Source organism: Neomonachus schauinslandi, chromosome 10, assembly GCF_002201575.2.
Source record: "Neomonachus schauinslandi chromosome 10, ASM220157v2, whole genome shotgun sequence".
Taxonomy (NCBI): domain Eukaryota; kingdom Metazoa; phylum Chordata; class Mammalia; order Carnivora; family Phocidae; genus Neomonachus; species Neomonachus schauinslandi.
Window position 1 is genome coordinate 131,136,266 of NC_058412.1, and position 16,746 is coordinate 131,153,011.

Below are 16,746 nucleotides of genomic sequence, written 5' to 3' on the forward strand. Positions count from 1 at the left end.
AGTGTCTATCACCCAGTCACCCCATCCCTCCCACCCCACCCCACTCCAGCAACCCTCAGTTTGTTTCTTGAGATTAAGAATTCCTCATATCAGTGAGGTCATATGATACATGTCTTTCTCTGTTTGACTTATTTCACTCAGCATAATACCCTCCAGTTCCATCCACGTCATTGCAAATGGCAAGATCTCATTCCTTTTGATGGCTGCATAATATTCCATTGTATATATATGCCACTTCTTCTTTATCCATTCATCTGTCGATGGACATCTTGGCTCTTTCCACAGTTTGGCTATTGTGGACATTGCTGCTATAAACATCGGGGTGCACGTACCCTTTCGGATCCCTACTTTTGTATCTTTGGGGTAAATACCCAGTAGTGCAATTGCTGGATCGTATGGTAGCTCTCTTTTCAACTTTTTGAGGAACCTCCATACTGTTTTCCAGAGTGGCTGCACCAGCTTGCATTCCCACCAACAGTGTAGGAGGGTTCCCCTTTCTCCGCATCCCCGCCAACATCTGTCCTTTCCTGACTTGTTAATTTGAGTCATTCTGACTGGTGTGAAGTGGTATCTCATTGAGGTTTTGATTTCGATTTCCCTGATGCCGAGCGATATTGAGCACTTTTTCATGTGTCTGTGGCCATTTGGATGTCTTCTTTGGAAAAATGTCTGTTCATGTCTTCTGCCCATTTCTTGATTGGATTCTTTGTTCTTTGGGTGTTGAGTTTGGTAAGTTCTTTATAGATTTTGGATACTAGCCCTTTATCTGATATGTCATTTGCAAATATCTTCTCCCATTCTGTCGGTTGTCTTTTGGTTTTGTTGACTGTTTCCTTTGCTTTGCAGAAGCTTTTTATCTTGATGAAGTCCCAATAGTTCATTTTTGCCCTTGCTTCCTTTGCCTTTGGTGATGTTTCTAGGAAGAAGTTGCTGTGGCTGAGGTTGAAGAGGTTGCTGCCTGTGTTCTCCTTTAGGATTTTGATGGACTCCTGTCTCACATTGAGGTCTTTCAACCATTTGGAGTCTATTTTTATGTGTGGTGTAAGGAAATGGTCCAGTTTCATTCTTCTGCAAGTGGCTATCCAGTTTTCCCAACACGGTTTGTTGAAGAGACTGTCTTTTTTCCATTGGACATTCTTTCCTGCTTTGTCAAAGATTAGTTGACCAAAGAGTTTAAAAGTTATGGGGTTTGCTCCATGCTGTGCTATTTCCTATCAGCTGCGCTAAGGGGGAGAAAAACTTGGCTCTCTTTGAAGGCTGCAGTTCCAGCTCTGTATCATCATAGGGCAAATGGAGATCATGCCCTACTCTTTCTCCATTAAGTGAGAGGTGTCAGAATGTTCTGATTCCATGTGTGTGGAATGAACTTATCACCAGGTGTTCACAGGAGCAAAAGCTAACTAGGTCCAGTTGGTCCTTCTTGTGTCTACGACTAGCCATCTGCCCTGTTGTGCAGTTCTGAGTTCTCATGCCACTGATGTTTTGGAAATAGAGTATGATCTTGAACCCAATCTGGCCACTAGCTACCTTGGCCCAATAGCCATTTTGGGTTTTTGCTCATTTCTCTATCTGGATCCTAGCTCTGATAATCCCTGTATCATTAAGGACTCTTTATTATTAATGACAGAAAACTATTTCAAATTGTTCTAATCAAAAATAAGGGAATCTATTGGTTCACATAATTTAAAAGTTCAAATAGAGTGTTGGTTACAGGCATAACTAGATCCAGCAGCTCAAACAATGTCATCAGGATTCTTTTCCTTTCATCTCCCTTTGCTCTTCTTTCATTTCTCTTGGCTTCCTTCTGAATCAGGTGCTCACTCCACAAGTGGTGGTGGAGATGGCCACCAAGAGCTCCATGTGTATAACCAACTTGTAATTCCCAATAGTTCCAACACAATTTAGGCTAAAAGATCATTGGCTCTAATTGGCTTGGTTAAATAATGTGACACCTTAAGCCCCCCACCCCCCACCAAAGCATGTAGACTTTTACTGTGGCATGTCAAATAAAATCAGGTTACTCCAACCTGAGAAAGATCAAATGGATTCTTGGCAGGCAAAAACAGCAACCATTTACTGTATCTTCAGTAGCAGAAAGTGTCTAAGCCCATGTCATTTTCTTCCTAGCCACATAGCTAGATTGCATTTCTCAGCTTACTTTGCAGTTAGGTATAACCATGTGGTTGGGTTGCAGCCAATGGAATGCGGGAGAAGTGATGTCACCAACCTTAGGGAAGATCCCTGTCAACCTCTCATGGAAGGCTCTCAAATTCTTCTCTGTATGCTAGCTGGATGTTAAACACTAGTCACCTTACAAGCTGCAGGTTGAGGATGACACTGTACCTATCAACCCAGGTTCCTGAGTGGGACAGACCCTATAGCTCCCTCTCCCACCATGCCCATTTGGATTTTATGTGAGTGAGAAATAGAAAAAACAAAAAACAACAACAACAAAAACCCCATTAAGCCACTGAAATTTCAGAGTTATTCTATTCTGTCAACTAATATCCTCCAATATATCCTTTAAATACCTAATATGCCTTTTAATATATCCCAGCTTAACCTCCATGGTAAACAGTTTCCTATTCAGAGCAAAGAACTATAACCAACTAAAGGTTTCATTATTAGACCTCCTTATGTCAGACATGATGAAGTCCCATTTACCATTATTTTATTTTTATACATTTTGCATTCTAAAAACTTTTGCCTACCCCAGGGTTGCAAGGAATATCTCCTATATTTTTAGGTAGAAGTCTTCCAGTTTTAGGTTTTACATTTTGAATTAATTTTTGTGTATGCTATGAGGAAAAGGTCAATGTTCAGTGTTTTCCTCATGGAATATCTATCAGCCCATTTGTTTAAAAATAATTTTTCTTCCTCAGTTAGATTGATTTGGCACCTTTGTCAAAATCAGATAATTGTTTATATATGTCTCTATGTCTGAACTCTCTTTTCTGTCCCATTGATATATAATTCTATCTTTTCACTGGTGCCAAATTATTTTAATTACTGTAGCTTTATAATAAAGTCATTAAATTAGGTGGGCAAATCCTCCAGCTTTTCTCTTTTTGAAAATTGCTTTGGTTATTCCAAGTCCTTTACATTTTCAAATGAATTGTAGAATCTTCCCTGCACTATACAGTCCTTCAGATTCATTGTGTATATTTTCCCCTCTCCTAGACTCAACTATTTCTCTAAGGATCCCTGCTTCCTTTTACTGGATAATGGTATTAGAAACCAAGATCTGTATGCTAAATGTACTCAATGCTACTGGGGTGTCAATGCTCTTGGCTAGCAGAGCAAGGAAATATATCTATGTGTTTGAACACATGTATACACATAGATCTGCAAATATTTTTATATATTTTATATATAACCATCTCTGTCTATATTAAGCTAAATGCTTAATATAAACTAAACCATTAAACCACGTGGATCATTCTAATCCTTTACTCTTGCTTATCCAGAACTTCTTATTCCAACAGTAAGAAATCTGGTTCCCACCATCTGCTATTTCCTTAATTGTTCAATTACATTACCTGTATAGTAATATCACAGTTGTTAATCCATACTCTATACTAAACTACAGTGCTTACATATGGTTTCTTTTGCCTTAAAGGCTTCACTTATTTACAAAGTTACTTAGGTCAGCACTTTTTTCTCCCATGCCCTTCAGTGAATTCTTTCATACATTTGTAATACAATTAGATTGTTTTGTCACTTTCTGCATTCCATCCAGGGATCCTCTGACCTCCTAAATGATTCTTAAATTTGCATACACTAAGATTCACTCTTTGTACTATGAAGTTGTATGGCTTTTAACAAGTGCATAGTACCATGTATTCACAATTACAGTATCATATCATACAGAGTAATTTCATTGCCACAAAGAATTCCCTGTTCTTAACTTATTCAACCCCAGCTGAACCTCTGGCAACCAATAATCTTATATTCTCTATCATTTTGCCTTTTCCTGAATATTGTAAATTGGAATCATACAGTATGTAACCTTTTCAGACTGACTTTTTTCATTTAACAAGGTACATTTAAGATTGATCCATGTATTTTTGTGATAATTTTCTCTTGCTGCTTTAAAGATTTTCTACTTATCCCTATTGATTTCAAATTACCTTTTAGCAGGTTGAGTATGATATGTCTAGGTGATTTTTTTTTCTGCTTATGCTACTTGGATTTTCTTTAGCTTCAAGAACTTATGGAGTAATATTTTCACTAAATTTCACCAAATTTACTAAATGGTGGGACTTTCCCACCATTATTTCTTCAAATAATTTTTCTGTCCTTTCTTTGTCTCTTTTTGTACTCCAGTGGTATGAATGTTGGGATGTTTAATATTCTCTTACATGTTTCCAAGGCTCTGTTTATTTTTCTTCAATATTTTTTGTCTGTTATTTGGTTGTAAAATTTCTATTGTTCTATATTCCAGTCCCTGATTTTTTTTTCTGCTTTGTCCAGTCTGCTTTTGTGCCCATCTAATAAGTTTTCCATTTTTATTACTGTACTTTTTAAGGTTTAATTTCACATTTTTTTTTCTTTTTGATAGTTTCCTTTTCTCTGGCACAATTCTCCATTTATTCACTTATTATTGGCATATCTCGTATTAATTATTTGAACACATTTATAATATATGCATTGAAGTATTCATCTACTCAATCCAAAATGTGTTCCCATTCAGAGTCAGTTTCTACTGTCTCCCTGTTTCCAGAGCACAGGTAAGACTTTCCATTTTTGTTACATGCCTCAGCAATTTTTGGTTTAAATCTACACATCGTTGATGATGCATTGTAGCAACTCTGGATTCTATTTATTCTTCCAAATGTTGTTGATGTTTTTATTTTGCAGGCATATAATTTGCCTGGGCTCCAACTGTAAAATCTGTCTCCCTCACTCAGAGAAGTCACAGATAACTATGCCTGAAGTTTTATTTGTTTGCTTGTTTGGTTTTTAGCACCCTAATTACCCATCCTTTTGCTAGTGTAATTAGCACTCAGCCAATGATTTATTTGCCCTCTGGGTTTTATGTGGGTTAAGGAATTCATTTAGATGTGCCATTGATTTAAAGTTTCTCTGGGTTTATAAAAATGAATGAAATCTTGCCATTTGCAACAACGTGGATGGAACTAGAGAGTATTATGTTAATCAGAGAAAGACAACCATAAGATTTCACTCATATGTGGAATTTAAGGAACAAAACAGATGAATATAGGGGAAAAAAAGAAAAAAGAGGGACAAACCAGAAAACAGACTCAACTATAGAGAACAAACTGAGGGTTACTGGAGGGGAGGTGGGTGGGGGATGGAATAAATGGGTGATGGGTATTCAGGAGGGCACTTCATGTGATGAGCACTGGGTGTTGTATGTAAGTGATGAATCACTAAATTCTATGCCTGAAGCTAATATTACACATATTAACTAGCTGGAGTTTAAATTAAAACTTGAAAAAGAAAAAAAAATAGTTTCTCCAGGCTTTCAATTTTTGCTAGATTCCTCCTCTCCCCTGTACACATTGAGAAGTCAGCTAGGAGTGTGTGAAGAGCATATCCTCTCGACTCTTCCAGGGGTCTTCTATCTTCTTTATCTTCCATTTAAATTCCTAAGTGCTCTGTCACCTGCCTAAATTGAGTCCACCACCTCTGACTAATAAAACTTTGGGTTTTTATTGCTTGAGTTGGGAGAGATGGACATGCCTCCAAGCAAGAAGTTTTACAAATTCACCATTCTTATATGAAACAGTAGAGTTGCCCATGAGTAAACACTTCTCAAGTTGGTACCTGTGTTTGGTCATTTTCAGTTGTTTTAAAAATAATTTTGTACAGTTTTATGCTTGTATCCTATGGAGGGGAATTGGCTGAACGTCTCTTGCTGCTATCCAATAGCAGGAATGAATGCTTAAAAACAAAAAAGCAATACTTGCACATGATTGAAAATGCAATACATGTACATTACAATGAAAATTCTCCTTTTCAAATCTATCTCCCCTAGCTACCCTAGAAGGGAATCAATAAATATCAGTAAATTATTATGCACCCTTTGAGAGATGTTTTATGTGTATATTAGTAGGTGTGGATATACATTAATTTTCTTTTTTTCATAAATTTTTCTGCATATTTATTTTATTAGGATATTTTCCATCCACATATGAAGATATTTCTTAATTTTATGCCTGCCCACTGTTTCACTGAATATATGTATATTAAATTTTGTATATTCAATGTTTATAAACACTGAAATTTTTAAAACCTCTTATTATTATAAACATGCTACAATTAACAAAATAGTAGGTAACTGTGTTAACCATATAGTTCTGTGTAACAATTTACCCCAAATTTCGTAGGTGAAAACAGTTTCTGTGAATCAGCAACTCAGAGCAGTTTGCTTGAGTGGTTCTGGTTCCGAATTTGTAGAGCTAGCAGTTAGGGGGCTGAAGTCAATTGAAGGTTTGATGAGGGATGGAGATTCTGCTTCTAAGATGGCTCATTGTCATAGCGATAGCCAGAGTCAGTTCCTCACTAGATATCGGGGTGGGGGATCTCAGTTCCTTGCTCCATCATTCTTTTCTTAGGGCTCCTTTAGTGTCTTCATGACATGGTAGCTGGCTTCTTCCGAAGTGTGGGATCCAGGAGAAAGATTAAAGTAGAAGCCACAATGTCTTTTATGACCTAAGCTTGGAAATTACATTTCATCATTTCTAATCAGGTGCTGTTGGTTAAATGGTTCAATCTCATTCAGTGTGGGAGGGGACTACACAAGGTCATAAATACCATGGGGTGACAATCATTTCAAACCATGTTAGAAGCTAGTTAAAATGATACTCATGTATCTTTTTCTCTATCTCTAGCTCTCCATCTATTGCTATATCTATCTTATATCTATCCGTCTATATAAATTTTTCATTCATATATAAAGATAAATTCCTAGATATGAAATTCCTACACCAAATGGTATATGCACTTGTAATTTTGTTGGACATTACCAAAAAGCTCTCCATGGGATCTAACTGATTCATAATGAGTAGTCTTGCTTAAATTTCTAGTCACTTTATTGGATTGTTTCACACTGATGTAGTTTGTCAAGGACATACTTCCTATGAAGTATGGAGGCTTCTAAAACTTGTGACTGTTAGATTTAAAGGAAAAGCTTACATTATGAAGCAATGTGTAAATATCAGCAGCTTTGTAAGCAATATAAAGCCTCTGAATAAATAATGATTTGCGTTTTGATCAAAGGAAAATTTAAGCGTTTTCATCAGTACAATCTCCAAGCCTGTTCTTCTAAGGCTGCAGTTCTCCAAGTTTGCAGAACACATGTCCTCTGAGAGTTTCCGTAAGCAGAAAACAGAAAACATATATGGGAAATATAGAGATTCAGAACACACATTAGTAAACCCCGTGATGTCTCTCAGAAATGAAATCTACTTAATTTGGTATTCCTCAAACTTTGTTGACAATGAGACCTTTTATTTTGTAACATAACAATATGACATCATCTTGGGCCTGGGTTCCAGTGGAACACGTAATGTGGAGTTTTTTGACAAGGCATTAATTTCTTTTTCTTGTATTTTTTTGTGTTGATGTAATTCACATACCATAGAATTCATGGGTCTTGGTATAATCACAAGGCTGTGCAATGGTAACTGCTCCAGAACATTTTCATCACCCCAAAAAGAAACTCCGTACCTGTTAGCAATCACAGTCTATTCCTGCCCACACTGCCCCCACCAACCAGCCTCTGGAAACCACTAATCTATTTTGTGTCTCTATGATTTGCCTTTTCTGGAAAATTCAGGTACACAGAATCATATGTGGCCTATGGAGTCTGGCTTCTTTTCCTTTTCCTTTTATAAGGTTCACTCATATATCAGTAATTAATTCCTTTACGGGGCTGAATAATATTCTATTGTGTGGATGTATCGCTTTTTTGATTGCTTCATCAGTTAATGGACATTGTGCTATTTCTACTTTTTGTCTAATATGAATAACGTCGCTATTATACTTGTGTAAGAGTTTCTTTGTATGAGTATGGACATAGATCTTCAATTCTCTTGGCATATACCTAGCAGTGGAATTGTCGGGTCATGTGGTAACTCTATGTTTACACCTTTTGAGAAGTGATATTAATTTCTGTACTTTGCTGTATTCGTATCACCAACTATTTTCAAGTTCAGGGGAGTATTAGCAATATCAAGAAACCATTAGCAATATTAAGGAAGTTTATATTGAGCAAGCACATTGCCATTCTTTTTGCCCACTATTTATTTTAGTTTACTCAATAAATGTTCAAGAAACAGAATTGAAGAGAGAAAAACCAAAAACTGACCAAGCATCATGTGCATTACAGATCAATACAAGAGATAAATACAAGGGAATTAATAACTGCCCCTCCATTTTTCAAATAAATTCCTGTGAATAAGAAATGCAGTGACTTAGTTTCTATCACTTGTAGATAGTGAGTGCCTTCTCCTTATGGCCTTCTTCGGATGGAATAGCTCAACTGTGTCCTAACATTTTTGAGAATGGTGGCAATATGTTTTTGCTAGAAAGAAAACCAGTTGTTCTTGGAATAAGAAAACCAAGGAACACTGAATTTGGTATTATTCTTTTGACTTTCTGTGATTTTTCTTGTTGAGTATGTATTAAAGAAAACTTTTTTTTCTATTTGGAAGGCTTTCCTATTTTGCATCAAGACACCCAATATTTCATTACACAAATCAGAATTGTGTATAAAACAACAGTGATTTTCTAAGATTTTGGCAGCAGGTTTATGTTGAAATATTTCATCTTCATTTTGATTCACAGCTTTTGTGCTTTTTGGTTGTTGTTCCTTCAAATATGTAGTTTAGGTACAAATGTTTGCAGATGTTCCAAGTTTGATTTATTAAAATGGTTTCAGTACAAATCCCTTATGCAATTAAATGCCTATTCATGTGTTCTTTTTACAATGAAATGTTGTTAACAAATAGCTTTAATATAATAGCGTAACAGTTAAGGGAAAACTTGGGAGCAAGTGCTTAATAGATATGAGCTAGTGTAATTTTACAAAAAAAAAATAGCATTTATTTTTTCACTCTGACTAAAAAGCAGTGTATGTACTTCATGCAGAATTTGGAAAAGACAGAAAGGTACAAAGACTACACATGACTTCTGATCCCAACACCCCAAAATAAGCACTCTTAATAGTTTATTATTTGTTCTTCCAAAGTTCTTCTTATTGTCATTATTCTTGAAATTCAGAAATTTCGGGGCACCTGGGTGGCTCAGTCATTGAGCGTCTGCCTTCAGCTCGGGTCAAGATCCTAGGGTCCTGGAATCGAGCCCCGCATCGGGCTCCCTACTCAGCTGGGAGTCGGCTTCTCCCTCTCCCACTCCCCCTGCTTGTGTTCCCTCTCTCGCTGTGTCTCTCTCTGTCAAATAAATAAAATCTGAAAAAAGAAAAGAAAAGAAATTTCACCCGGATTTGTCTTAATGAGCACCTCTTGTTATGAAATTTGTTTAGAGGCTTCCTGAGTAGCTTCCCATCACACTTAGAAAAAAATCTGTAGTACTAGTAGGAGAGCAATTCCTTACTTGTTCAGCTTGATGTAAACAATTTGAGTTAAATGTTGATATTCATTGATTTTAATTTGTATGTCATCTTTGAATTTTGAGAGATCATTTTAATAATTTAAAACATATAACTTTTTAAAACATGGAAAAGTTAATTTTATCATTTACTTCCTGTACTTTGCATAGCTGCATTTTATTTTTTTAGTTCTTTAGCTCATTGTTATCAACAGAGCACAAATTTTGTGAAAATCTTGGTTATGATATTATAATTTGTGGTTTTGCAGACATAAAAACAGGAAAAATATATTGCATGTTATAAATATAAAGCATTTTATGAATTCTCTGTTTCATTATTTGTCCGAAGAGAACACAGGAACATCTATATTAATAGTTACATTTAGTACTTTTTGATATCTTACCAACTTTCAGTCATATAAAAACTTTACATTTACATATCTTTAAAAATTGTCATCATGACCCTGCACTTGTGAAAATATGAAGATAGAATATATTTTATTTAATACGATGTTAGATGAATTTATCACTTTAAAATATTCAGACATACGGCCTGTGGACCTCCATTAGTGTGACGGGGAGAGGAAAATGGAGGAGAAATTGGTTTTGAAATCTCTCTGAGAGAGGCTGCCGGCATCCTGGTGAAAGAAGCTGTTCCTAATGCAGAGATGAAAAATGTGAAGTAAGTGATGCCTCTGTGTGTGTGTGTGTGGGGGGGGGTTGTTTGTCCCTATGATTCTGTCTTTTACTCCTTTTCCAAAATGGAAATGTGCATGGTGTTCAGGGTACTTGGATATCTGTATTTTTTTTTTTTTTTTTTTAAGATTTATTTATTTTAGAGAAAGAAAGAGTGGGGGTGGGGGGCAGAGGGAGAGAATCCTCAAGCCGACTCCCTGCTGAGCACAGAGCCTGATGCAGGACTTGATCATGAGATCATGACCTGAGCCGAAACCAAGAGTCGGACGCTTAGCTGACTGAGCCACCCAGGAGCCCCGCATATCAGTAATTCTTATTCACTGTTCCAGACATGGCTACAGTTTTGCATCTCCTTGGGTATTTTACTAAACATTTGGGGAGACCTAGGAGGAAGGTGGCAAAATCCTCCACTTGGACACCTCCATCTTAAGCTGGAGAAGTCTTTCCTAATTCAGTTTTTATTATCCCCAAAGTCATAACAATGCATTTCTTTAGTTCAGCAGTTTCTTTATTCTGTTTCACCAGTGCCTCCTCTGGTCTGCACTGGAAGGATTGCCCTGCAAGTGATGAGTTATACACTCGGATTTAAATGAACACAGTTTGCTATCATAATGACAATTATGCTGAAAGTGCACTTCCATTATGTTCTCATCTGTTTAATGGCAGTTTTCAAAATCTAAATATGTTTAAGGGGCATTTACATAGCATGTTCGATTAATTTTATTTTAATAGCAATTACGGTAACTCAAACAAATCTACGAATCGGTGCTTGGTGCGTTTCTGAGAGGTTATCACAGGCTCTTGACACACAAGTTTAAAGCAGGTTTTATACTCTTTGGGGGTCAATGTTTTATCTTTTTGAAGTAGTGCCTGTAAGGCACTTGTCATTTCTATGTATCCCATACAAACTCCTCCATTTTTAACTTTCAGATTTGCAACTCGAGTCTCTGTTCATTGATTGACCGATGAACTGATACGTTCAATCATTAGTTTTGCATATTAATAATTCTATTTCATAAAGTCACTGATTTATTCCAAGAATACATGTGGCAGACCACGGTGCTAAGTCTCAGGGATGCCATGGCTTCTGCCTTCGTAGAACTTCAAATCTGATGATGGAAGTCAACAATACACAAAAAGATAGTCTCATCCAGCGAAAAGACATGCCTTAAGTGAATACTTAGAAAGCATGTATTCGGGCGCCTGGGTGGCTCAGTTGGTTAAGTGACTGCCTTCGGCTCAGGTCACGATCCTGGAGTCCCGGGATCGAGTCCCGCATCGGGCTCCCTGCTCGGCGGGGAGTCTGCTTCTCCCTCTGACCCTCCTCCCTCTCATGCTCTCTGTCTCTCATTCTCTCTCTCTCAAATAAATAAATAAAATCTAAAAAAAAAGAAAGCATGTATTCCAGAACTTGGAAGTCAATATAGGTTTTTAAAAAGAATTAATATCCAAGTGGCTGTCTAACTGGTGGGTAGAAATTAGGTATACGGATCCTCAGCCAAATGCCAGGTTTTCTGAATCAGAATTTCGGGGTATGGGTCTGGGAATCGGTGTGTAATTGACAGCACAGGTGATACCGATGATCAGAAAAGCTTGAGAAGACTGGAAGAGAGGACAATGACCCCATTTTTTACTTGAGCAACCGGGTAGTGCTATTCACTAATTTAGCAATGCCAGGTGGAGTTGCTAGTATAAAGAATGTGACACAGATAAAATGATTGAATAGATTTTTCTACACATTGGGTTTCCGAGGCCCATGGGACTTCAAAAGAGAGCTGGCTAGCAGGCAGTTGGCTAGGAATTGCCAAGCTCAGGGCAGTGATCTGGTTAGAAGGTGCAGCCTTCGGAAGCCAGCAGGTGCTAAAGGATAGTGGTAGCTCTGCAGGGAGCTGAGGCTGTCTGTGGGGAGCACACAGAGGAAGAATGGAGGAGACCTACAGCCATTTCAGTGAAGGGTAGAAGAAGAAATGCCTGCAAACAGACTATGTGGGGAAAAATAAGATTGTTGAGCCAAGTAAGCTAGTTAAAGAGAACCTAATAGAGGGTCGGGATACCATCAATGACAAGTTTCCAGTACAGACAGGAAGGAGAATAAAGTGTTTAGCAGTCAGAAGGTTTTGATGCCAGGAATTGGATTCTGGGTAGTATAGCCACTTTGAAATGAGTTAAGGAGCTTTATAAAGGTTACTATAAAATAACCAGCTGCCCCCTCAAGATAATATACCATCAGAAGCTAACCTGGATTGTTTATATTTTCAACGGGACCCAGTTGTCATCATTACTTATATTAAAGTTTCATGATTCCGGTCAGGAGTGAAAGGAATTTCTGAGGTTTTTTGGTTTGTTTGTTTCATTTGTTTAATCAAATCCAAAACATCTTAAAGTAAGAGAAGTTTTATCTGGTCTGTATATTACATTTCCATTTGGTGACACAGGGACAGAGGGCCCTTTGCTGTGTGCCCACCATGTTGCTTCCCAGCCATTAACTGTTATTATTTGAGAAAAGGGGTTTGCAATCTTTCCCTTGGCAAAAATTCCAAGAAATTAAAATCTGTCACAGGAAGTCAGTAAGGCGAGTGAATCACTAACTAAACCACCTCACCCTTCAGTCTCTCTAATGAAGCCAAACGGTTGGGCTGACTTTCAGTGTCTGAACAACCAGTTTTAAGGGATCCATTTTTGCCATTTCTCACATCCTAGGAAGGGTCTAAGAAGATCCCTTTGCTCACAAATTGGATTCCAGGAGACTTTTAACTGTGTCTTTACGTCTCTGTTTCTAGTGTCCAAGTAAAGTCCTAGAGCCAAGATTTAAAGCAAATTCTGTCTAAATTCAGAGCCTGAGCTCTTCTACACGTGGCATTCCCTCTTCCAACCCACTGTCTTCCTCCTTTTCTCCTTCCCTCTTTCCTTCCTCTTTAGTCCCTCCTTACCTTTATTCTTTCTTTCTATAGCCGTGGATTTGAAGACAAGCAGTACATTTTACAGGTAGAATCTCTATAAAAATTGTCACACCTCTGATCATCGTGCAACACAATTAAATGGATTCTAGACATGGGAGCTTTCGCTCCAGGATTCACAAAGAAAAGGAGAGCAAAGAGAGGAAAAGAAAGAAAAGAGTCATGGCCTAAATCAGACTCTCACCTGAGAGAAATACACACCTCTTTGAAATTTCAAGGGAAAGTCACTACCAATGAAAAATCCTCCTACGCAATAAGCTGGTAGGAGAGCTTGATGAACATCAGTCCCCACTATCCATCGCCCTTAGCGATTTAGGTCCCAGCTTCACATTCACAGAGAAACACTTCTCTGTTGAGGATATGCTGAGTCAGCAGGCACTTGCTCACACAGCACGCTGAGAACGATCCATGAAAAATAAACTGTCTAGGTGCCCCATTAGGAATGTGGAGAATGAGGCGGGTAGAAGAAAGAAGAGTCAAAAGCATCTCTTTAAGTCATTTTGTTCTGAGCTGAAATAGACACTTTAGAGTGCTGAATGGAGAGTGTTGACTTAGAGAGGATGAAGGGTGGGTACACACAGACAGCAGCGTCCGAGGGTCTACGGATGGGGATTCTCCAGGTGCTGGTCTCCATCAGGCCTCTACCAGGAATGCTACACACAATCTCACCCATGCCCTGTTCAAAGTAAGTTGGAGCCACTCCATTTCACAGACAGCAAAAGGCTGGAAGCTGCTCAGCATGACAATTGTCAGCCTATAAGACATGCACGTGGACAACGCAAAGGGCTGTCTTTAGAAGGCGTACTATTAAAATCCTTTTTATCATATAGGTTTTAGAATTATTTAAAGGTCCTTTCTACGTGCTGGAATGTGATAAGAAACCAGAAGCTAAAGATTGGTAATGATGTTCTGTTTCCCACCCTTGGTACCAGTGATTCTGATGGACTGTAAGAAAACACTTGTGTTCTAAACTGTTAAATTTTGGCATGAAATACAATTCTACCATTTATCATTATATTGACTGTAGCTTCTCATCTTTGTGAGGAAACGCTGTGAGGACACGACAGTCTTATACCTACTGTTTAGTCTTGTGGTCTACCAAGAGAACAGGCTCAGAAATCATTATTTTATTTTATGGGCTTTAGGCCTACCATTGGTAATTTGAACACAGGGTTTTTGTGTGTGTGTGCATGTGTGTGCATTTCATAGTATTGTACACATACAGTACACACACATGCATACACTTGAATTTGTAAATTATACGCCAGGAAAAATGCAATAAATTAATACTCCTCTCATTTTTCCCATTAGGTCTCTTAATTGATATTAGATATTATCTAATCTTTAATGATTCTATATAGGACCTCTATCTCCATGCTACATAATCATTATCATCATTACTTTATTAATAATATTAATAGCAGGTATTGATCTAAAGCTTATTAAGAATCAAGAACGGTGCAGTGATTTTATATTCATTCTATCATTTAAATACTTGATGCATTTTTTATATATGACACCCCAGATACTCTCACCATAGTCACAGAGCAGAAAAATAGTAATACCTGTCAATAGATAAGCTATAAATATATAATCACTATTTATAGCTTATAAAACCTTTAAAATTCAACGTGCCATAAATGTAGTCATTCATTTTGCTAATAAATATCAACTTTTAAACAAAGTATAAAATAGGGACTTAATTTTCAAATAGGTTTGAATATTAATTTATGAGCACCCTCAAATAATTGGCAACAGCCTATCCCAGAGTCTTCTATCTCTGTAAAGAAGCTGTGCTTAAATTGCAAATCATTTTTATCAACCCCATTAAAACAGACCCTCCAGGCGGGTGGGGAAAGATCGCCGGCGAGATCCCGAGGCGAGGCTCGCGCGCCCGCCCCCGCCCTGGCCCCCAGCGCCCACCCGGTCGGCCCGGCTCAGCCATGATCAAGGCGATCCTCATCTTCAACAACCGCGGGAAGCCGAGGCTCTCCAAGTTCTACCAGCCCTACAGTGAAGATACACAACAGCAAATCATCAGGCAGATATTCCATTTGGTATCTAAGAGAGATGAAAATGTTTGTAATTTCCTAGAAGGAGGATTGTTAATTGGAGGATCTGACACAAACTGATTTATAGACATTATGCAACATTATATTTTGTCTTCTGTGTGGATTCTTCAGAAAGTGAACTTGGCATTTTAGATCTAATTCAAGTATTTGTGGAAACATTAGACAAGTGTTTTGAAAATGTCTGTGAACTGGATTTAATTTTCCATGTAGACAAGGTTCACAATATTCTTGCAGAAATGGTGATGGGGGAAATGGTATTGGAGACCAACATGAATGAGATTGTTACTCAAATTGATGCACAAAATAAACTGGAGAAATCTGAGGCTGGCTTAGCGGGAGCTCCAGCCCATGCTGTATCAGCTGTAAAGACTATGAATCTTCCTGAGATCCCAAGAAATATTAACATTGGTGACATCAGTATAAAAGTGCCAAACCTGCCCTCTTTTAAGTAAAAAACTAAAAAGGCCACTCCCAGGTAAAATCCAGGGGGAAGAGTCATCTAAGTTTACCATGCAGTTGTTTACCAAAAATAGAGGAGGAGAGTCTTAACTTTGGCTCTTGGATTTAAGTCAAGGTACTGTATAAAAGTTGTGTAAAATCGGTATGGAAGTTCAATGTTGCTTTTCTTGCTCAGTGATTTTGAAGAAATTGGGTAGTTCCAGTGTGGTATTTCTTTTTCTTTTCTAAACTGCATTTCTGTGCCCACCTAAGGCATGCCTCCATGTATTGGCTGCTACAATATTTCAAAAAGTGTTTGAGACATTTCTTTAAGTTATGTACAATCCAAAATGTTGGTGTTTTGTATGGATCACAAGTGCAGCATTCCATAATTCTTTGTTATTTGTCACAATTGTTATTTAAAGAACCAAGTATGTATTGCATGAAAACATTATGACCTTTTCCTCTTAGTTTAAATAAACTCCAAGGTAACTGGAAAAAAAAAAAAAAACAGACCCTCCATTAAGCAACGCTTGGCCTGCTTCCATTCAGTTTGTCCATGTACTTGAACATTAAAGAATCATAGAAATGAATCTATCTATATGACTTTAGAAAGTTTCTCAATATAATGGGAGGAAAGAGATTATTTCTAAAGTTGGGGTTGAAGGTTAGGCTAAAAGTAGAACAGGAGTCTTCTTATTACAAAGAGAATTTCTTTTTTGTTGGGGGAAAAGTACTTCGATGGACATGTTGGTTATGAAAATTAGCCCTACTCTGAGGAAAAGGTTATATTAAAGTTTAGGAGAAGAAATTTAAACAAAAAGCATGTGGTTGTCTCTTCCTGTTTGCCTCAGTAGAACCATCCCTCATTTTTCTAACAATATCCCCAATTTTATTTGAGGTCTTCCTTAATTATTCATTTATGTGATCTTGTTGCTATGTTCCTGGGCCTGAAGTGTCACTGATCCTGGCTTAAGCCATGGCCAGCATGATTGAGTTGACCATGG

At 37.6% G+C, this 16,746-nt stretch overlaps 1 protein-coding gene across 1 annotated transcript; it reads left to right on the forward strand.

Annotated features, from left to right (window-relative positions):
• Window positions 1-15,081: 15,081 nt before the first annotated feature.
• On the forward strand, window positions 15,082-16,233 carry LOC110569855 (AP-3 complex subunit sigma-1-like). Its single transcript, XM_044918830.1, is given in 2 exon segments — window positions 15,082-15,350; window positions 15,353-16,233. Coding segments are annotated over 2 exon segments (579 nt in total). The 5' UTR covers window positions 15,082-15,172; the 3' UTR covers window positions 15,754-16,233.
• The last annotated feature ends 513 nt before the right edge of the window (window positions 16,234-16,746 follow it).